This window comes from Pteropus alecto, unplaced genomic scaffold (genome assembly GCF_000325575.1).
Source record: "Pteropus alecto unplaced genomic scaffold, ASM32557v1 scaffold3, whole genome shotgun sequence".
Taxonomy (NCBI): Eukaryota; Metazoa; Chordata; class Mammalia; order Chiroptera; family Pteropodidae; genus Pteropus; species Pteropus alecto.
The window spans coordinates 48100020-48124543 of record NW_006442484.1 but is presented as its reverse complement, the minus strand read 5'-3'; the positions used below and the strand labels follow the sequence as shown (position 1 = coordinate 48124543).

The 24524-nt window shown below is 34.1% G+C and overlaps 1 protein-coding gene across 1 annotated transcript in view; it reads left to right on the top strand.

Moving 5' to 3' along the window:
- The window catches only part of CCDC141 (coiled-coil domain containing 141), a 160744-nt gene that overhangs the window by 53648 nt on the left and 82572 nt on the right, over window positions 1–24524 (top strand). Inside the window, exons 7-9 of the mRNA XM_015596455.2 lie at window positions 3998–4067; window positions 11055–11192; window positions 12509–12625. Of these exons, the coding sequence (XP_015451941.1) occupies window positions 3998–4067; window positions 11055–11192; window positions 12509–12625 (325 nt within the window). The remainder of the gene's footprint in view (window positions 1–3997; window positions 4068–11054; window positions 11193–12508; window positions 12626–24524) is intronic.

Sequence of the window (24524 nt, the reverse complement as noted above, 5' to 3'; positions counted from 1 at the left end):
TTATCTGCAGTTTCACTTTCTGCAGTTTCAGTTACCTGTGGTCAACTGCAGTCCAAAAATGTTAAATTGAAAATTCCAAAATTAATAATTCACAAGTATTAAATTGTGTGCTATTCTGAATAGCATGATGAAATCTCACACCATTCAACCCTGGACATGAATCATCCCTTTGTCTAGCATATCCACACTTTATGCACTATGCACCTGTTAGTGACTATCTCAGTTATCAGATCAACTGTCACAATATCAAAGTGCTTGTGTTCAGGTATCCCTTATTTTACTTAATAATGGCCCCAAAGCTCAAGAGTAGTGATGCTGTTAACTTGAATATATCATAAAATGCTTCCTTTAAGTGAAAAGGTGAAAGATTTTGACTTAACGCATTTTATCATCTCTTATGTCTTCACATATGAGAAGGGTGAATATAGTACAATGAGACATTTTGAGAGAGACCACATTCACATAACTTTTATTATAAGATAGTGTTATAATTGTTCTATTTTAGTATTAGTTGTTGTTAATTTCCTAATGTGCCTAATGTGTAAATTAAACTTTATCATAGGTATGTATGTATAGAAAAAAAACAGTGCATATAGGGTTCAGTACTATCTGTGGTTTCAGGCATTCGCTAGGGCGTTGGAACATATCCACTAGCAGATAAAGGGAGGCTACTGTATCCCTTTTAAACCATGGCCTCTCTTATCCAGATTAATACAGAGACCTTCTCTCTGCAGAGAAAAGGCTCATCAAAGAGGCTTTCCAAACACAGAACAATTTCCCCAAGAATGAAAAAGCAGCTACAGTTAACTTTCATTTATTAATTTTTAAGATAGCAATGTTGCTTTCTTGTTTCTTAACTATGGCAAAAATCATCCACTTGAATGCTCTGTAGGAAAAGGAGGAAGGAGGAAAGAAAGGAAGGGAAGGAGGAAGAAAAAGGAGGAGGAAGGAAGGAGAGAAGATAGATCGATCACGAAGATTCAAAATGCACATTGTAACACAGTCACATACTTAAAGAAAAACTAGATATCTGCCAACCCTGGAGACAGATGTCTTGATAATAACTTAAATTATCACTGAAGGTTTCTGACATGGTGAGTTCTGTGACTTTTAGGACATCATCTTTCTGGGGAGGTATGTATGCCTTTTTGGGAGAGGTGATTTTTTTTAACATAGACTTTCCTTTTTAGAATAGTTTTAGATTCACAGCAAACTGAATACAAAGTGCAGAGTACCCTCTGTACCAAACATGCATACCCTCCTGCACTACCAACATTCTGTACTAGAGTGGTACATTTATTATAATTGATGAACCTACATTGGCACATCATTATCACCTAAAGTTTATAGTTTACATTAGGCTTCACATTTGGTGTTGTACATTTTATGTGTTTGAAAAATGTGTAATAACATGTATCCACCACTGTAGTATAAAGAATAATTTCACTGCTTTAAGAATCCTCTGTGCTCTGCCTAGTCATCCCTTTCTCTCCCTAATCCTTGGCAACCACTTATCTTTCACCATCTCCATAGTTTTGAGTTTTCCAGAATGTCATATAATTGAAATAATATAATATGCAGCATTTTCAGATTGGCTTATTTTGCTTAGTAATATGCATTTAAGATTACTTTATGCTTTTTTTATGGCTTGATTGCTCATTACTTTGGAGCACTGAATAGTATTCCATTTTTCTAGATATACCACAGTTTATTCATTCACCTACTGAAGGACATCTTGGTTGCTTCTGAGTTTTGGCAGTTATGGATAGAAATGCTGTAAGCATCCATATGCAGGTTTTTGTGTAGATACAAGTTTTTAATTCATTTGAGTAAATACCAAGGAACACAATTGCTGTATTATATGTGGTACGAATATGTTTATAAGAAATTGACAAACTGTCTTCCAAAGTGGCTGTACCATTTTGCATTCCCACCAGCAATGAATGAGAGTTCTTGTTGCTCCTCATCCTCACCAGCATTTGATGTTGTTGGTGTCTTGGACTTTGGCTATTCTGATAGGTGCGTAGTGGTATCTCATTGTTGTGTTAATAAGTCTCATTTTTAAGTTGGAAATAATATCACTTAACTCACAGGGTTGTTGGAAGGATTTAATGTAATAACATGTGTAAAGCATGTAGCACAATGCTTATCATTTTAAGAGGTGCTTAATAAATATTAGTTTTCTTGTTCTCTTTCTCCTTGGTTAAGCCTTACAAATTAGAAATTCTTTCTTATCCAGCTCATATCCTTTCCTCTGGATTTAGCATTACTGCTGTTGTGATATATGTCATGGTCTCTTCATACCGTTTACTTGTCAGAGGCTGCTGTTGGTATAGTAAAGCTTTACAAAGGTACACCTGTGGTTAAAAGAACTAGGCTTTCATTTAGACTTCATTCCTAACAGTTTTGAACCAAAATCAATTTAATAATAATAATAATGATAAGTATTAATTTTTAATAAAATTGGTCAATAAGTTAATCATTTATTTAAATTTAATATTTAAGTTCTTAATCTTAAAGCACCCCATGTTACATTTTACCTTACTAAAACCAGTGACAACGGCTGGAGTCATTAATAAAGTACCTATTGTCTCCGTGTGCTTGTAAGACCACAGATCCTGGAGAGAGACACTCTTGGCTGGGTTCAAATCCTGCTCCACCACTTACCAGCTGAGTATCAGAGCAATTATTTAACCTCCCTGAGGCTTAGTTTTCTGTAAAATGTAGATATTTACTTGATGTACTTACCTCAAAGTGTTAAGATTATCAAGTGAGTTATTCTGTGTGAAGTGCTTAGAATGTTACCTGGCACATAGTAACTACTATATTATTATTAGCAATTTTTGTCATCATGTCTGAAAAGGACAGTGAAGGCCCACACATTGCATACTCCCTCATTTGTACCTCCTTTCACTATCCTGCTCGAGTCAAGACTAATTTATTATTTATTTATTTTGAGTTCACAAGGTGTGGTCAAATAAAAGTCACTTTTGTAATCTTAGCCATACTTCTTCAATGAGCACTCAATTAATAGTTCAAAACACAAAGATAGTTTTGTTTTTGCTTTTGTTTTTTTGCTTATGACTTAATAATGCTCATTCGTTTAAAATGTAGGTGAGATCACTACCCATACAGATAATTGTTATTAGCATTTGGCATACTGTCACCTTTTAGACCTCTATCCAAGCATAAGCACAGTCACAGGCTCACGCATTTATTAAGCAACCAAACAAGCAACCAAAAACTAATGGAATTAATCTATGCATATTATTATATTACCTGATTTTTATTATATTGAACAAATCATACACATATTTTTCTCCCAAAAGTTCAGTAGATTATTTTAATGGGTATATGATATTTCACCATTTGAATGTAGCACAATTTAAACAATATCTTATTGATAAGAAAGTAAAGTCTCTTCAGTTTCTCAATCTTATAAACAATTATTAATGCTTACCATGTTGATAATTATGTGAGCAAAGAGATATTTAAAAATTCAGGTAGGTACAAGCATAATTATCTCACCTAGGTTTTTAAATTTTTTTCAAATGATTTATTTTAAAGTTTTATTGATAATGCAATGATGAAGAATAGCAGCAGGGACACAAAATTAGGTGTGGCTCTTAGAAATTTGGGTTCTGTGATTATCATGTTCCTGGATGATCTATCTGCTAATCCTAGAACGTTGAACCATGAGTTGATACAAAGGCGCATACTTCATTGAAGGGCTAATATTTTTTATCGGTTCCGCACTTATTTTAAAGGAACATAGAAGCTGTCAAACCCTACATTAATAGAATACCAGTTTTTTCAACCATTTTAACCACTTAAGAGAAAAGAAAACTGAGTGGAGAATTAGAACAAAAATTACCGATGAATAATAATGTGATTGAGTATCTGATGCTTCATCTCTCATAAAGGGCCATTTAAACAATGCATTTAGTGCTTCTCTATTTCTAAGTTCTTATGGCCTAATGCTTTTGAATTATAATAGTTCAGCTAGTTCTACTTTGGAAAAAAAATTGAGTTACCAGAATAATGGCAATTTAAGATTTACATCAAACGTAAGAAAAAAAATAAGAAAACCTCATGCTTTTCTATCTTAATGGAGATGTGATAGTCTGATAAACATAATAAAAAACATATCCTTGCTTTTTAGATGTAAAAATGTTACTTGTTTTACATTTAAAAATGAGCAGCTGACCATTTTTTTTCCAACTACAACAGCAGCATCTCATTTTGCAGATAATCTGCCACTTCATTAATGAAAATCAGAAGCAGCTTGAAGTATTTTGTGCATAATTAATTATCTTGGCAAGAAGATTTATGAATGTAATTTTTCTCAATTGCTCCAATCAGGCATAAGTGAGACAAACAGATAAATTAAAACTAAGTTATTCATGGTCTCTCTGTACAAGACAGTGTCAAGGACATTGAGGAGTAGTAAGTAAGACATGAGGGCAGATAATCTCCTTTTACTACCCACATCACATATACTTGTAAGGTACACGTCACTGAGGGGGGAAAAGTGGTAATAGAATTCACATTTGGAAAGTTTTATAATTTGAGTACCATGTATATCATAATCATGTAACCATGTATAATCACGTTCCTTGTTAAAAAGCAATAAAAATGATACTAGAGATGACGCATATAAGCACAGCCTCAGAACAACTATCTTGTACCTGGCGGGCAGTGCTAAAACGTTGCCTGCACACATGTGCACGTGTGTGTTCTCCTTTATAATGCTACTTTCTAACTAGGATTTTGAGCTTGAATGGTTGACCAACTTAAATTAATATGAAATAACATAAAAGTGCTTAGCTTAATGGCTAACACATAAGAGTTTTTTTTTTTTTTAATCTTTCTTTGAATGTAGCTTTTTAACATTGGCTAGCATAAGAACAAAATAAAGGTTGAATTATCTTAGCGATACTGGTATTCAATAGTTCAGCCCAATAATAGACATGCATGATTTTCCAACCACTCAGATGAAAATTTATCACACAGTTTTATTTTAGCACATAATCTGTCTCTAGAATTCACTCTAAGGCATGTCAGAGTATATACAAAGTATATTAAGGTGTTTGTAGAAGCATATAATTTTTCAGTAGAAATCCCTTCTAATTCGAATGTGTGCTAACCACCATTGCTTTCAATGACACTATATATTAGACGTCATAAAAGAGGGACTCTGGTGCAGATGGTGCGGATATCAGTCCCAGCTTTTATGTTTACTACCTATGTGATTTGGGGCAAGTTACTTGACCTCTGTGTCTTAGTTACCTTTTCTGTAAACTGGGGATAATAATAGTAGCTATCTATTTGTTGTGTAATAAACATTATTTATGTAAAACAACATTATATATAAAGCTTGGCATATGGTAAGTGCTCAGTAAATGTTCAAATGCTCACCATATCACTCCCTATGTTGGCAGTCACTTTCTGAGCTTTACTAGCTAATCATCAGCATATAAAATCTTACATATTTGCTATATCCCACACCAATTCTCTAATTGATTATATAATCATAGCTTTCTAAAATGTGATATGGAGGATAAATAAATGCCATTTCATGGCTTGGTATCCAGCTGAGTTTATTCAAAAGAGGTCAACTTTTTATTTAAGATAAAGTTAAAAATCAATTTTTCTCTCTCTAAATTTCTCTGCTCTTTAGCTATTTTAAGCTCATTTATAGTTATTGTAGTTTATTACATTTTTAAGCTTAGTTTGTCACTTCTATATATATGACTATTCAGTTGGATTGATGGGTTAACAGCACTGTACTTAGGCACAATTATTTAAGCCCCCACATCAGTTGGTAAGAGGGTTGGAGGACACACGCTATAACTAAATCACATTCTCATCAGTGATAGGACTGATGACAAAGCTATTTGATACATGTGCTCTCTGGGAAATGCTCTGCATCACTCCAGCCTTCATACCCTTCCATTGTATCACAGTCAGCTGTTGCTACTTGAGCTATCTGCTAAGCCCTGTGTATCTCTTTTCACCACTCCAAGCTCTTTTCCTTCTCTGCTCCTGATGCTGGAGACTGTTAGCTTTCCTTTTCTCTTCAGTACTGCTACCAGCCCAAACTGCCCAGGGATAGGGAGTCATTCCCTCCTCTATCCCCATTCTCACAGTCCTCAAAGACAAGCAAAAGGGCCCTATTAATTTTAATGCTTTTTAACGGAGGCTCATAGGCAAAGAATAAATGGCACACTTTGGAAAGATTAAAACATTCTTTAAAATTTAGCAGTTATTCATCCTTTCAATGTGATCGTTTCTGAATATCTCATTTTTTTCAACAACTAAGTTTTAGGCCAGAGCTTTAATGTAAAATCTATTAGGCTGCTTGACCTAGTATTTGGGATGGTAATGTGAAAATGTCAAACTTTGGTCCTACTCCTAAGTAGCCCTGTAATCTCAGTCGATCAATGTCTGTCTGTCTGTCTGTCTGTCTGTCTCTCTCTCACTGTCCCCGCACACATACACAATGAATATAATTGGCTCCAGATCACTTAGGGTAGATCCCTAAGTTAGATTGGGAAAACCATGCCTTAGATATCTTTGGAGGAGATGCACATTGTCACTGGTCACTGTTTCTTGAAAAAAAAAAAAAAAGAAAAAACTATCTCCTATGGCTGGGAAGATTCACCTGCAATGAGTCAGAGGTAATGCTAAAAGTAAAATTTAGGTCCAGAGGCATTCACTGTACTCATTTTATTCATTGGACTAAACAGCTTTCATTAAGTAGTTGGAAATAAAGAGCCTACCTAAATATAAACAAGACTTGAGAGCAATGTTGGGAAGGAAAGAAGTCCTTAGTGCCATTTTTCTTATAATATAAATGTTGAAAGAGAAATATGTTAACAAGTCAGAATAATTAAACACATAAAATTATGATTTCTGACAGGGAGATAGATTCTCTGTGAAGCTGTTTATAAAGTAACAAATTTTGCCTCATGACAAACAATATATATTAGCTTTCCTATTACCCATAACAGAGAATACTGGGATTTGATAATTTGTTGAGGAATGTTAATATCTACCAGTTGACTTCAATAATTCATGGAGGGCTTCCAATTTCCATGAAAGAAAATTTTCAACATTGTCCTCCTGGTATCTCTGAGATGGAGTACAAATAATAAGCCACTAATTAGATCACTCCCAAAATATATGTAAAAACAAACAAACAAACAAACAAAAAACAAAAACAAAAAAAGACAACCAATCCACATTTTGGTAGTAATTCTTTTTTTCCTCCCCTACTCCAAGTCCTTAGGTATAAATATCAGTGACTTAGCATTAGTGCCTCTTCTCCTAATATCCATTATCATCTAATGGAGAAAATGAATATTTGAAGTCTGGTTATTGCCTCATAAAATACAGAGTACATTTGACTGCAGTGCCTAATGCAAAATAATGACTACTGCTTTCTCTACAGTAAAAAAGAAAAAGAAAAAAATCTCATGAGAGCAAAAATGGTTGTTGTAATACTAACATGCCTTCAAAATCAAAGTAGACATAAGAACTGTTACCTGTGGCCATCAATTATAATTGAAAACATCTCTGTATATGCGTGCACTTTTGGTAACTGGAAGAGAGACTATCAAAAAGTCTTGGTTTAAAGAAGATCAATAACTCATGTTTTTCTTCCTTATTGAGGTTTTTTTGTGGGTTTTTTTTGTTTGTTTTTGTCTTTTTGGGTTTTTTTTTTTAGTCTCTAGTAAGTAGTAGCTGGTTATTTGGCAAGAACTGTTCTACACATGAAAAAGAAAATGAAACTAATTTGAAGAGATTTTCATCTTCCCTTAAGTATTTCTGTTAAGGTGGCTTGAATTGCTTATTGATAGCTCACCTCCTCCAATATAGTTTTGAGGATTAAAAAAGATCTGATCTCAAATTGTAAAACAAATTGCAGAAAAAAGACATGATAATTTATCGCCATCTGTTGTATCACTTTGGGCTGCAGCAGCAGTTCACCTTCTTGCCACCTGAGTTGTTTATCCTTGATTGTCAGAAAGCATTTTCTGTGTATTCCATATGTTCCCTATGTTTTAGTTCTGTCTTCGGCATGAATCATTTGGAAACTAGAATTCTCAGTTTGTGCTTGCTGTCGTCTCTCCCCGCAGCAGGCCTCTCCCTTTGAGGCACACCTTCTGATGGGCTTAACCCACACATCTGTTCCCCTCTCTAACGTAATACGTCCATTGTACCTCCCATGGTTGTACACTAGGCCTATTTCCACTTTACAACTAGATTCTGTAACTATAATGTTGCATTTTAGGTTTTATCTGAGGACCGTTCCTCAGATAAACATAGCCTAATAAGAACCATTCATTTCTCTTTTCTGGAACCTTTTGTTCCACATGAATTCCGACGATGGCATTTCTGCCTCCAATGGTGAGACTTTTCTCTGACTGGTTGTGTGACCTTAGGCAAGTTGCTTAACTTGTTTGGGTCTCAGTTTTTTCATCTATTGAAAAGTAAATCTCTCCATCATAGGGGGTGTGCAAATATTGGATGAAGTGACTTGTAACCTGCCTAGAGTAGTACCTGACACCTCTCTACGAAGGCCGAAGGCCGTTTGTTCATTTTACTTTCTTTGTTCTTACCTCCCAGCAGGGGGGTCTAAGTGGGGATGGGTTATTCATCAAGCAAAAACTAGTCTTTCCTTACCCAAAGCCAGTAGAGCTCTCTTCCAACCTTCCCACTCTGATACATTTCTGCATCAACCCTCCTTTGTGCATCTTCAGTTCCTTGGGCCTGCAAAAAATGTTTGTCTCAATTAACCAAATAAAGAAAAGAAAAAGGTGAAGAGAAGCCTCTTTGTTACTCTGCTTTTCTTAAAGTTATCTGATTTCTCCTTCATTTAGCCAATAAACTTCTTCGAAAGAGTCATTAGTTCTACTTTAGCACCCCACACCCAGTGGTCCACAGACGCTTACCAACCAGTACTTCATCCCACCATTCTTTCGACTTCACTATTTTATACTGCCTTTAATTAAAACTCAGTCTTTAGAAATACAAATAAGGATATCCTTGAATTGCAGAAACATCCAATAAAAATATAATGCAAGCCACATATGTGATTTTAAATGTTCTAGTAGCCACATTAATAAAAGTGAAAAAGAAACATTAAAAAAATAAAAAGCTTCATAAAAAGTGAAAAGCAATAATATATTTTGTTTAATACAACATATCTAAAATAGTATTTCAACATTTAATCAATACAAACATTCTTAATGAGATATTTTCATTGTTTTTTAATATTAAGTCCATGAAATCTGCTGTGTATTTTATACTTAGAGTACATCTCAATTTGGATTTGTCACATTCTAAGTACTCAGTCGCCATATGTTAGTGGCTATCAGATAGGACAGTGCAGGTCTATACTGAGTTTTCCTGGCATCACTCTTTATAATGTCTGAGACAAGTCTTGGTTTTCATTGAATAGCCTTGATTGCTTCTTTGCATCTTTGCTGATTTTCCTTCTCTTTCTCTCTGTCTTCATTCACCCTATGACAGCTATTCTTCCTCCCCTCCATAAAAAAAATCAGCCCCATTCTTTCTCTACTTTAGTTTTATCTCCTCTGAGCACATAGAATATCATGTCAAACCAGTGGAATGACCATGAACACAATGCTTAGGTCAAGCTGAAGGTGGGAACTGGGAGGAAAGGAAAAATATTTTCATTTTCCTCTGAAACTATCATTGCTCAGACTCATTTCCAGCACATACTCTATGTTATTTTTGTTCTTCTTTACTTTCTATAGCCCACCCTCAATCCTTGGCTCATGTTTTCATCCTTTTGCAGGGACCATGTTCTATAGAATGTCCTGATGTGTCATTTACTGTACTTATCGCTCAGGCTTCTGGAAAGCAGCTGATATAAATTAAATTCTTATAAAAAGTGCTCTTGGAATGCAGCTGTCTGCAGTAGCTACACATGGGACGCAATGACTGATTTACTAGGTGGCAGAGTATTATGGCTGACATGTTCTCAGTTATTTAGGGTGTCTTGCTTTTACATCAGAAGAACTCAGAGTCTATTCTGTGTGCATCCATCCCTCAGCACACACAGTAAATCTGATCTAAGAAGCTGCTCATGTGTGTGAATATCTCATGATGAGATGTAACACTCCCATGACAAACTACTTTTGAGTTTTATGCCAACTTGTTTTTATGTTTCTTTCCACAGTGCATTTGATAGTAAAAATGTATAGATCTAGAAAGGCAACTTGCTTAACAGGCAGGTATGTGATCAGTATAAATGGAATGCCACCATAGATCTTTAACTGCATTCTCTCATAGGGAATTGTACTACCATGCAGAAATAGTATCCTTTGGAGGTTGAAATAGTATTTGCCAAATCTAGGGATGAGGTCAGTAGATACTTTTTAAAAATCAAAACAAGTCATTCTTTCCCTGCTTTCATCACCACTGGCATGTGCTAGATGACAAGTCTTTGACTCAGGAAACTAAATAGTATTATCTGAGAGTTCAGGCTTCTCACCTGTTTTTAGAGATTAGTGAACACCTGTTTGAACCCATTTTTTATTCACTCGGATTCTATATTAGCTTTCCCTATTAAAACATTCTTGAGATTTCTGAGTTCTTCTCACTTTAGCTAAGAGTAAATAAAACCTTCTCCCAGTACGACCAGTGCTCTCTTAAAGTTAGTTATATTTATTTATGATCCATTTTTCTTTGATGAAACCTTTAAATCATTCCTCCGGTGGTGTTTTTATATGGGCTTACTGTACCTTTTGTGAGAAATTATTTTTATAAAATTAAATAAATGAATAAATTTTATAGCTTTTGATAAAATACTCTCCTTGTATTCTAACATGCACATTATGCATATCAAATAATTCTAATACCAGAAAACCATACTATCTTTAAGTAATTGTAAATACATGAACAGGATTCTTTAGATATGGAGACTGGCTAACAGACTGCCAAATATTCTGAAGACAAGGAGGCGTACTTCACATAAAAACTGTGACAGGGTCATCGTTATTCTTTTCTTTGCACAATGGCAGCCTAAAATGACGATTAATGAAGATTGCCAATTAGCAGAAAGCTGGAAAGACCTCTTACACCAGATTACTATCTGGTCCATGCTAGAAAATTCTAAGCATTGGTCTCAAAACCAGCTTTGTGATATCAGTCCTCTAATGGTAATGGAATGTTTTATTCCAGGTAACCCTTCATTCAAATTCTGTGTAGTGTGTGTGTGTGGTGGTGGGGGAGGGGAGTGTACGTTTATTGTGTGGAGCTTCAGGACCAACCTAGCTTTCTCCTTGACCACCTGCTTCAAACATTTCTCTAAGTTATAGGAGTTCAAAGAAATCTTGAGACTGTTGTAAGCAAGACAACCTAGGCAGGAGAAAGACATAGTATATAGTGTTTGGGCAATGCCCACCGTTTTGGATGGACTGCCGGGTTAATTTTTCAGGTTTGAAGTGATTCCCACTGATGCCCAAGGCTGTAACATTTTAGGTTACCTAAGGATGGCAGCATGACACAGTGCAAAGATCATGAACTTTGAACTAATATAGGTTTGGGGGCAAATCCTTGTTCTGCCCCTTCTATATGTGCCTGGATAAGCTGTTTAATCTCTCCTCATCTCTACAATGATGATATCATATTGCTGTAGAGTTGTTGAGAGAAATTGAGATAACGTCCAAAAAGCAACTAGCAAACTGTCTAGCATGTAGTGAGCTCTTAGGAATCAGTAGATATGATGTGATCATGAAGATAATATTGTATAGGATTTAAGAGTAAAACTCCAAGTCTCTTTCCTTAATTTGGATAAGGAATCTGCATCCAGGGACCCCATGTCAACTTATGTTATAATTTTAAAATATGCTGTTTCTTTTGAGTCCTTTGCTATTTGTTTTAACACTATGTAAGGCATGTATTATAAATCAAGTCTAAATGAATGTGAGTCATGCCTTTAGCCATTTACCATGTCAACAGAATTTTAATAACTTCTTCATTTATTTTATGAATATTGATTTTCGCAATTGCAGCAAACAATATTTTTGCATTGTCTTTTTATAGTAGAAATATAATTCTACAGCTGCTCTTTAATAGCTTCATGTGAGTCTCTATAACTATATTCAGATTCATATTCTTATACAGGAAAGAAGATTTGTATTCTAAACCCATGCATGATTTACAGACTGCATGGGAATCTATTTTGGTTCTTCTTTGTTGGGAGATTTTGAATTATTTTCTTCATGCCATGTAATCTGAACTGATATATTGCTTTCATGCTTTTCAGGGATTATTTTGTTCTTTCTCTTAAGCATGTAGAAGTTGAATGAAAAAAAAATTTTTAAAAATCATAATTTTTAAATAAATGAGATGAGCTTATATAAAGAGAAATTGAACTAGTTTAAGTTTTAAAAGTTAAGAAAATATTTCTGAACTATTACTCATTTATTCTAATCATTTGAAATTTGATCTCTCTTTGTTGCTTTTTATTTAGGTTACTTGTTGGTTTCAGAAAACCATAAGAGATTTACGAGAGCAAAGTCTGGGTTCATCACTTTCAGACAATGAGGAACTAATTCGTAAGCATGAGGAACTGAAAACAAAAGCAAAGGTAAGAGATACATTAAACGATAATTGAAAAATGCATGGACTGTCCTTGAATATGCTTCTAAATGTAATTTAGAGGCTTACTAAAGACTCTCTTTGAATAACCCACTATTTACATAGAAAAAATCTGATAGCATTAGCTAATACCAATGCCTGCTGACTGTGCTTCTAGAATAATAAGGAACAAAACAACAGCTTCTACAAAAATAATAGCTATTTTTTTGAGTAGTTACTGTGTATCAAACACTGTAGTAAGAGATGCATTATCTAAGTTATCACAAAACACCTTAGGAGTAGGTATTATTTTCCTCTTTTTATGGATCAAAACAAACAAACTAAAAACAGAAACTTGGAGATGCAAGGTAAGTTTACCACTGTAATATATCTTGTCAGTGGCAGAGTTGGAATTTGATTACAGGTCTTACCTAACTCCAAGGCCCAAGTTCTTAAGCACTATACCCTGCTAACTTTCTAAAAAAATGTTTTTCTACACTGAGGTCTCATTATGCTATCACTTTTATGATTTAGGTATAGTTTACTGTTTCCATTTATAGTTTACTGCTTCCATTTATATTTCCCTAGTTCCTTAACTTGCTTCACATTCCTAAGTTTTGCAAAACATAATGGCTACCAGCCAGGCAACCACTTGTAGTTGTGTGACTGTGCAAAATGGAACGATGAGGTACTGAAAGCAAGAGGAACAGAGCATCCGTGCAGCAATACTTCCCTCTCCATTTGTCTTTTTACTTGGAAATTGACTCATTTATGCATGTGGAGTTTATAATTACTTTCCAAAGTTCTTTAGAGATGCCTCATTTTGGTTTGTCAGAAGACAAAAGTCCATTTGTAGTAGATTGAGCGGAAACAATAAATACTTTAATCAATATCAAGGCTTTGAGAACCTTTTACTATTAATATCTTGGGTGGCTGATAGTTTTAGGTATAGCTAAGTCATGAAGCTCTGGAAAACAATGGGCCAACGCTACTAGACAATGATTGGGAATACGGAAGACAAATCAAATAAATCATACACGTTCGGGAGGATGGGGTAGGGGAGGCAGGAGATTGCATTTATCTAGACTGAAATCTCTTCATAGGGATCACAATATTTTTGTTTGTTTTTTGCTTGTCTTTAAACATTGCAGTACACATAGGTATTCAAAGAGTTTACTTTGAATATTTGCTTACCTGATAAAGATGCAGTTACACAGACTGTTGTGACTGATGATATTTTAAGTTCTTTAAAATTTTCAGCATTTGGTTTTTTTGTTTAGGAATTTTTTTCATTGAAATTACACAATTTATTCTGTGTATGCCAAACAAATTTTATCAGTGAAAATTCTACCAAATCCCTAAATGCTAAGCACAAGAGATAATCCAAATTGTATAGGATGGTTGCTGCCTTTAAAGCAAACAAAAATGGTATATTTACATATTTTAGGCATATGTTGGGGTTATAGTCACTGTAACTGTAGACTTATGGTTTCTCACAGCCTCGAGGACAGTTTGGAGAAGAATATTTGTTAACATAACCTTTGTTCTAGTAGGACATAGTTTATATCATAGTTTACAGTTTGCATTTGTAGCTCCAATGTGCATAAGAAAAAGCAAAGATATTCTTTCCATCATTATTCCTATGCTGCAGGCATAAGGGGTTTAAGAAATAAATTTTTAATAATATATATTTATTATATAAAGTACATTATAAAAAACTGAACTATAAGAAAAATAAAAGGAAAATAAAAATGAATCCTTAAACACAATGATAACCATTTTTAAGATAATCAATATTAATATTTTTGTGCACTCCCGTTCACTTTCCATACATAACCCTAGAAAAAAATAGCATTAGAGTTATGCTTTTTTCATTTATAACTTTATCAGAAATATTTTTCTGTTTAACATAATATCCTTTAGCTATAAAATCCTTTATTATATGGATGAATTCATATTGTAATATTATACGTTTTGATTATCTACAGAAGCTAAATAATATGTATATACAAGCAAATATTAAAAAGGAGTATAAATTCCTGATAAACACCATTATGTTCCAGACAAGTCAACTGCTTCCTTTCAGGGCCCTGAGCCACTCAGGAACCAGTTGCAGATCTCATGAAGAATCTGCGTATTAAGGGTACTCAAATAAGTCGTTTTTGAGCTGAACTGGTTTTGGCAGCTAAGGCAGAGTAAACTATTTCTCTATGTCATCCTTGAGAACAAATTTATTTTCTTAAAAAAGGATATTTGTTTGCTTTGCTGGGAGTTCCTTGAAGCAGTCTTTATGGTGTAAGACTTTCCATTCAAACTATGGATTTGTCTATGGAACCCTAGTCACAATACTTTCTTTAAAGGTTACCAAAATATTGAATAACTATTTAGGTTGGGTCAACCAAATAGAGATGGATATTCAAACACAACTTGTTGATAAAAAGATTTTAAGATATTTGCCATCAATTCAGGACGCTGAATACTCTATGGCAAGATAACTGGTTATTTAAGGCAGCAGGGGTCTCTGGATCATTTGGATTGAGAGAGACCCCATCAGTGTAAATATAGAGAATGGTGTGGCACTCTCTTCTGGGGTGATCCAGGATGGCTTCTCAGGAGAATGGGGTTTGAGCAGACAGATAGGATATGAGCAGTTGGTTAAAGGTCCTAGCAGTATTTAACCCAGAGAAGAGAGACTGATGGGAATTGCTTCAGAAGTAACACTTAATCCACAGCCACTCCATAAGAAAGAAATGCTAACAATGCATGATCATTATAGGGAAGGAAACTTCCACAGCTTGGGAAATATAAGAGATTCCTAAGGCTGTGGAAGATGGGCCTAGGTGACCTCAAAACTTCCTTTAAGTTTCAGATTCTGTAAAGAAGACGTGATTTAGATTATAATATCAGTTGTGCTTGTTATATTTAAAGCAACATGAGTGTAAAAAACATCTTTTTAGAGCTGGCCAAAAGGAATGGGACAAGACTGGGGACATAGCACCATTTCTTAAAAGTGGAGACAGTATCTCACTCATCTTAGTATTCCCAGAACCTCGAACAGTGCCTGGTATAAAAAGGATGTTTGATTCATATCTGTTTATTAAGCCCTTTTAACTGAGAAGAAGAAAAAAACATTCTTTTAGTTCATTTCTGTGATTCTCTGGTGGCTTTAGATCACTTAGCCACCTTTTATCTATCTATCCATTCATTATCTTTATTTACTTATTTAAAAAAAAACAAAAAACAAAAAAAAATGTGGCCCTCATAGTAGAGTAACACAACCTCTTTAATTCATTATAAACCTTGGTTTTTATTATTTCTCTTTTCATTCTCTTTCTCCCTCACATTCCCATCCTCACAGGCACTCACTCTAATGGGTTTTATATATGTCTTTAGACATATTTCCATTCCTAAAATGTATACAGAGTTACATGTTTTCAATTTGCAAAAATGGTATTAAGACATAGATCTCATTGTGTTTCTTCCTACAACACTACTTGCATCTAGTTTATATAGTTCCTTGTGTTCATATGGTAATACCTAGAGGCTGTATAACTTTGGAAGGTTCTACTATGTAGACATTGATATTCTACTTCTATACTTCATAATTTTAACTGCCTTCAATTTCTTTATCTCTTCCTAATACCTGATCTTTTGGTTCACTGATTCTTCTTTTGAACTTCTATTCAGCCCTCCTGTCGAGTTCTTTACTTTGACTATTACATGTTTCATGCCCAATCCCTCACATTGATTCTTTTTTATAACTGTTTTTTCCTCCATCTTTCTAATATCCTTCTTTATATCTTAAGGTATACTTTATTTCTATATTAAACTTTGTGTCTGTCTAGTACATTAATGCTACTTCCTCTGATTTAGATTATTTTAGTGTGTCGTTTATGCTCATCAGATGTTATTTTTCTCTGTGAGTTAATATTCCATTGGTATTCCAGCAGTTTTGACTGGTAAGTCTTGGAAGATATGAAAGCCAGTGCTCTAACTTGTCCCTTTCTATATGAATCGGTGAGGGAACAGGGTGCCCCTGAGTGCAGAGAGCACCTATTGTTACAATTATGGCTCAACAATTCCTGGTTTGCTTCAGACAGATACACAGTAAGGGACCCATTGGAGAACCTCCCACAGATTAGATTCTGAACCCTGGCTTTGTTCCAAGACCCATTTTCCCGGGTTATATGTGATCAAGCTCACATGGTAGAGAATTTGAGAGGGCCTACTAAGATACAGGGCAGGTTGCTTACTTCTCATATATTAGCTCTCTACTGGTAAGATGCTAGGATTATCCTGAAGTTGTTTCTTACCTCCCCTCTGGCTTATACTGGACTGGGCTACTACTTTTTATCCTGAAAAGATCCATTGACAAATAATGATGACGCAAGTGGGGAGAGAAAGCATCACACCCAAAAAGCTCTTTCCTGGCTTATCTCTTGTCTATTGCAATAAGTTGCATCTATATGGAAAAAAAAAAACAAAACAGTTTGAAATTCCAGCTACATTACTCACTATGCAGTCTTGGGTACATTTGACCTTCACCTGTACGAAGGAACCAGCCGTTGTTCCTCAATTAGAGTTTCCTCATTGAAAACTCAATTAGAAAATATTTGTGAAAACATACACATTTTAATAGTGACTCTAAAAAATACTGTTTCTTTCCCATCCATGATGTAAACATTTAAAGAGTTTTCATCTGTGGTTTTTCAAAAATCTCATTTCTTGCTATTAAAGAAGGGTTTTATTTTTATATGCCCTTAAACAGGAAGAAGCACATTACATTTTGGACTTTTATTTGGGTGTTGGTATAAGGAGAATAAGGGGGAATGTTCCTTTCAAATGAGATTTGACATAGAAATGAGGGCTCAAACTGGAGATTCATTAGTGAAACTCTTATAAATAATCTAGTAATGCAGGGAAAGTAGGTGTTTCTGCTTCCCACAGCTTATTCAAATAGCATGAACGGTTCTGTGTTTCTTGTTCATCTACTCAGTAAATTCTTTCTAAATAAACTTTGAAAATGCTTATATCATTTTTTACTGAAATGCATTCAAATAAGAAATATGGTAATTTTTGTGTCTCAATAAATGTAATACCTTATTCAGAATGTGTTGAAACTATTGAACTAAAGGATTTTTAACATAACCTTTGACTCTGAGTCATTATACTAAATTATACTTTCTTTACTAAATATGAAAAATTGATTTCCTTTTACATATGTAACAGATAAAGAAATAGCAGACATAGATGATTATAAACCACCCTTTGGTTAAGAACCTTAAATACTCTTAGATTTTATCATGTATCAGTTTGATGCCCCAAGGCATGAATTTAACCTTTGGAGCTCAGAGTCGATTGTAGAATGTATTAAAGTAATATGTAAACAAACAGTTTCATATTATCTCATTTGAGGAGGCATAATCATTCCTTCTTCCACACATCAGAAATAATGTTCATAAAAGTGCCTTCAAGAACCAACTTTTACTTCTTTTGGGAGAGATACTTTTCCTCTTCTAATTTGAGTCCAGTGATTGGGGGCCTGCAAATTAACTGACAGTAAACATTAACAGGAATAAAGACAAGCTTTATTTTCACACATACACATGGGAGCTCTCAGTAATGGAAAACTTGTGGAATAGCCCAAAGTACAGGTTTATATATATCAGCTTAATGAAACAGGGAGTTTTGGGGCCTCAATGGGAGAATATGGAAGGTTCTGTCGGATGTTTTACTGCTAATGGAATGGGCACTCTATCTCTTTCCTGGCTGGAAGTTTCCCAGTGGGAGGGTTTATGAATGCTGACTTTTCACTTCTTGGTACAAAGAGTCAGTCTTCTTTCAGTCAGGAAACTGCCTGAGAAGTGGGTAAATAGCAGCTGTATTTTCAGGAGATGCTGCTTAAGTTTAGGTAATATTTCTTTCTGTGATAACTGATTGTTCAGATGTTTTCAGTTTAAATTAATTTTTTATACCATCATGGTGTGCTCTTAATCCCTTCACTTCCTTATCTTCAGCCCTTGGTTAAGTTCAGGCCCTTTTTAGCTGGTGCACACTAGAATCATCTAGGGGCTTTGTAAAAATACTGGAATCTGGATCTCATCTCATGTTCAGAGATTCTGTGTAGTTTGGGGCATCAGGATTTTTTTTTTTAATTCACTGCCAATCTTAAACTGTTAACATTTTTATAAAAAAAAAAAAATTCAGATTTCCTGCTCCTTCTAAAAATACTGGAACATCTGTCAATATCAGGCTCACTTTTCCATATAGACATAGCAGCCCTTGGCTAGAGCTCAGTGATAGTGATTTCCTTTAGAAAAGGCGTGTGCACTCCAGTTGCCACAGTTCCCATCATTCTTTATCAACTACCTCCCCTCCTACCTCTGCTCTACTTATTCACAAATGTGCCTGGCCCCTGTAAGCATTTGGATTTGAGATGTGATAGGCAATAAGGTATTATCCAAATGTAGTAGTACCTTAAAGGCATTTGCATTTTAGAAGGTTACCTTGGAAGCAGTGTGAATGATAAGAATAGGAGGGAGTGAAATTAAAGGCATGAAAATCATTTAGAAAACTAGCAGTTTGAATGAGAGTGACTTTAGGTGGAGCATGATGTCTTTTGAGATGGTGGTAATTAATCCCCCTTTTAATGGTTTAAAGGCAATTTATAGCCTTGTTATTCAGAGTGGGCTCCTAGAAGTCAGTACCGGAAGCATCTGGGAGTCTTAAGAATGCAGAATCTCAGACTCTACCCACCAAACCTGTTGAGTCAGAATCTGAATTTTAACCCAGAAAGTTTAAATTGACACTACAGTTTAAGAGCCACTGACTTAGAGGTTTTTCCCATACATTTCATGTATGTTCATGTTCTTAATTTTATAGATGAATATATAAAGACTTTATACACATAGTTCGAGTAATAATCTTTGAAGTTCTAGGACAGAAGCAAGTTGAAAATAGTGTATAGAAATGTCATCTTCAGTGTTTTAATATAGTAGAATTCACATTCCTCAGATTCAAGATTAAAACCATCTTCTATGATTCATCATCTAATCCGATTTTCCAAGTCAATGAAAATATTTTCCAGTTGTTGCTGAGCGATTTTATAAATTGGATTTATGATCTTGGCCTCAAATTCCTTCAGATAACATTATTTGGAGATCTTAAAAAATACCAACATTAGGTCCCACGGAATCTTTATTCTGAGGAATAAATCGTTTAAAGTTACAAAATATTTATAACTGTGAGATAGAAAAGTAGAGCAGACTATCTTACAAGTTTATTGAATAATTTAAATGCATAATTATCATCAGAACCACTACAAGAAAGTAGCTCTTTAAAAATGTTTATCATTTTATTTTTCTGATTATATAATACATCTCAATTTTGGAAAAATTAAAAAATACATAAAACGAAAGAAAATTAAAATGACTCATGGTGCATGAGTATGTATGGTAATGGGAAGGAAATATAAAGCATATAATATTGAGTATTTTAAAATATATGTGTATATATACATTATATGTGTGTATTTAAATATAAATTTGTACATTTGTTGTTTTGTAGTGTGATTTTTCCAATCAGCATTACATCATAAGCATTTCTCTATTCAAATGCATATTTTAAATATTTAAAAAATGATGCATGTTATTAAACCCTGTAAATATATTAGATGTTATTTGAGGCAGCAATTCATAGTATCTCAGGATATGGCAGTGGAGTGAATGGTTCACTCCCAGGGCCTGGAGTTAAATCTCTGCATCTCTGCTTTCTTCTGATGTACCCTTGGGCAAATTTATTGTATCTGAACCTGGATTCTCTCCTTTGTGAAAGAGGATAATAATTGTATCTAATTCATATAGTTATTAATAACTTATGTTATGGATTAATTATGTTCATATAGTTATTAATTCATATAGTTATTAATAACTTATGTTATGGATTAATTATGTTCTCATATCACATTACTTAACACTGTGCCTTGCACAACATAATACAGAATTTTTCTTTTAGATGGAGGTAAAACAAATATAACATAAAGTTTACCATTAGTGACTTTTTAGTATATGTACAATGTTGTATAATTACCACCATTATCTAGTTCCAGAACATTTTCATGACCTAAAAAAGACCATGCCCATTAAACAGTCAATCCGTTTCTCTCTCAATCTATACTAGCTTCAGCCCCTGACAACCACTAATCTGCTTTTTGTCTCTATGGATTTACCTATTCCAAAAATGCCAATATGGCTTCTTTCACTTAGCATGTTTTCAAGGTTCATCTGTGTTGTAGCATGTGTCAGTACATCATTCCTTTTTATGGCTGAAAATATATTCCATTGTATGAATATACCACAATTTGTTTATCCAGTCATCAGTTAATGGACATCTGGGTCATTTCCACCTTTGGGCTATTGTGAATATTGCTGCTTTGAACATTCACATTGAAATTTTTGTTTGAACATGTTTTTAATTTTTTTGAGTATATACCTAGGAATGGAATTGCTGGGTCATATGATATTTCTATGTTTAATTCATTAAGGAATTACTATACTATTCTCTATAGCAGTTACACCATTTTATGCTTTCACCAGCAAGGTACAAGCATTCCAATTTATTCACATCCTTGACAAAAACTTATTTATAGCCATCTTAGTGTGTGTGTGCTATATCACTGTGTTTTTTTATTTGCATTTCCCAAATAACTAATAACTAATAATGTCAAAGATTTTTTCATGTGCTAGTTGGCCATTTGAATATCTTCTTTGAAAAAAATGTCTATTAAAGCTATTTGCCTATAGTATCTTTTGATGAACAAAAGTTTTTAATTTTGATGAAGACCAATTTACCAGTTTTTAATTTTGTTGCTTGTGCTTTAGCTCTTTCTTATATTTAGGTTTTTGCTTCATTAATGAGGTATAGGTCTAACTTCATTCTTTCACATATGGATAGCCAATTGTTCCTGCACAATTTGTTGAAGAGACTTTTCTTTCCCCATTGAATGGTCTTGGCATCCTTATAGAGAGTAATTGACAACATACACAAGATTTATTTCTGGATTCTCGCTTCTATTCCATTTACCTATATATCTATCCTTATGCCTCTACTACATTGTTTTGATTACTGTACTTTTTGTAGTAAATTTTGAAATCTGAAAGTGTGCTTTCTCTAACTTTGTTCTTTTCCAAGTTTGTTTGGCTACTCGGGTTCCCTTGCAATTTGACATATTAGGATAATAAACTTCTCCATTTCTTCAAAAAAAGGGCATTGAGATTCTGATAGGGATTGAACTGTGTCTGTAAATGACTTTGGGGAGTATCGTCATCTTAACAATATTAAATTTTTTGGTTCATGATCACAAGATATCTTTCCATTTATTTAGGTCTTCTTTAATTTTTTCAATAATGTTTATAATTTTCAGTGTATGGGTTTTACATCTCTTTGGTTAAATGTATTCCTAAGTATTTTATTCTTTTTGATGTTATTGTAAATGAAATTGTTTCCTTAATTTCCTTTTCAGATTGCTAATCTATAGAAACACAACTGATTTTTATTGACCTTGCACCCTGCAACTCTGCTAAATTGTTATTGGCTCAAATATTTTTTTTTCTGTTTTTGAGTTCTTTAGCATTTTCTTTATATAAGATCATATCTGAAAATTTCCCTGTCCATATTTATTTGTCTCTGGATCATCTGTCTAATTGTGAAAAGTTATTCTTTCAGTGAATTCTAGACAAGAGCTTTTTAACCTATAGCGCATTCATGAATTACTTGGGGATCTTAAAACGCAGATACTGAATCATCAGGTCTGAGGTAGGGCCTGAGTGTCTGCATTTTAACAAACTTCAATGTAACGTTGGTGCTGTTGGCTTTGGGACTGTCGTTTGGGTAACAAAGGTTATGAAGGAAAGAACTGCAGAAGACAAAAGAAAGTTAAATGATGGAGTTGATATATTGGGTCATTATAAGAACTTGGAAGATTTAAGTCTAAATAAAGCTTTGAATCTCTTAAGGTGTGGACACGATTGTCTGAGTTTAGTACTTGATTTCTTTTAATTGTTTGCATTTATTCCTAGACCCATTACTCAGGTAATTGAAGATCAAAAAACAAATATTTAATTTTTCTGATTTTTCCTTTTTAAGAATAGAAATATTTCTTCACAAATAGTTACATAAACTACTTAGTACAAAAGGAGCTACTTATAGATCTTTCGGGCGTTTCAGGGAGTGCATAGCAGTATCCAGAGTTCTTATAATAATTTTTGAGTTACCTAAATATTTTCTAAGTGCTTCACAAGCATTGTTGAACTATTTTCTTATTGCAGCACATATTAGCCTGTATAAAGAAGCCAACTATTCTGCTACTTGAACTTCTATTACACCCCCAAATTTCTTCACTGAAGGTATGTTAAAAATGTCCACTCTAAAACATATTACTACAGTAAATCAGCTCACACCATCTCTGATGATTATAAGGAAAACCTATAAAAGGAAGCACAGTTTGTTTCTTTGACAATGCTTCATCTAATTAAAAAAATAAAGTGGGGTCTGAATCTAAAATATCTCAAGGCAGAAATTAAGTGAGTCTCCAAACAGTAAAGACACCTACATTAGTTCATTTCAATTCCTGTCTTCATTTTAGTGAATCATTTGTTTTACTTGTCTGATTTTTTAATGAACTTCCCAATTAAAAACAGATGTAATTTTTCACAGAACATAAATTAGAAACAATTCCATTACTAACAGGCAAAATATGTATAAATAGTATTGAATTCTCCTGCAAGCGTTGGGGAAAGGTTACAAAATAGTGGCATTTTCCATTGGTAACCCTAACTTGTAGGTTAATTTAAAGCTTAGAAAACCATATGCTTTCACTTCCAAGGGAAATTTGATTTAAAAAGTCCTTCAGAAAAATTTATGCCTGTCTAAGAAGGTGATGAGTTAAGAAAACAAATAAAGAATGTTATACTTTATGATCACTAGGTTTAAAACTACCTGCTGTCACTTTGCATACAGAATCTTCACCAGCTCATTAAGTTTTAATGCTTAGAAAAAGTTTCTCTCTTTGTTTTTTTAGTCATGATTTTTACAAAAATTCTTCACACACAATCTCCTTCTTCTCCTCCTCCTCTTCCTTCTCTTCTTCCTCTTCCTGTCACTTGTCAGCCCTGAAATGAAAATTCCCACAAAGCATGACTTTTTATAGCTTCTATTATTACAACTCAAGGTAATATTGCTATCATAATAGTCCTAGTGAAATTGAATCTACTTGAAGTGGGCACGTGAGAAGGCATTTTCTTATGGCTTTACAGAGCCACCCCCTAAATCCCTATGACCTTCCTGTGCTACTTCTGTATCCATTTGCTGGCATTCTATGCTGTGGCCTTAGAGTTCCTTGATGTTTTTGACTCCAAAGGCCTTCACTTTAGCTTCCCACTCTTGTGGCCACTCTTGGTCTGTGGCATCACCCCACATTGCTCTCATCACACCTGCCTCTCCTTTCATCTTTTTCTGTTCAGCGTGGATCAAAGCTCTTTGTGAGTAAACTCAGTCACTCATTTTCTGTTTCTTTCTACTTCTGAAGAAGATGAAACCATTAGAATAATTTTTCTGATTATATCTACTTAAAAAGTAATCGATCTATTATCAGTAAGCCTTACAAATTTCTTTCTCTATCATCTGTTAATTCTCTGTTCCATTCCCCATAACAACCAGTCCAAAATGTTCATGCTTTTTTAGAAATTCTCAACCAGGCCTTACTCTCAGAGGCACTTACTCATACAAAGTGAAATGGCTTGACTTTTTCTTTTCTCTGCCTTTTTTCATTCTTCTCCCATTTACTTTCAATTCCCCCCCTTTCTTTTTTTCTTTCTTTTTTTTTTTTTTACAAATTTAAGCCTTTATTCACT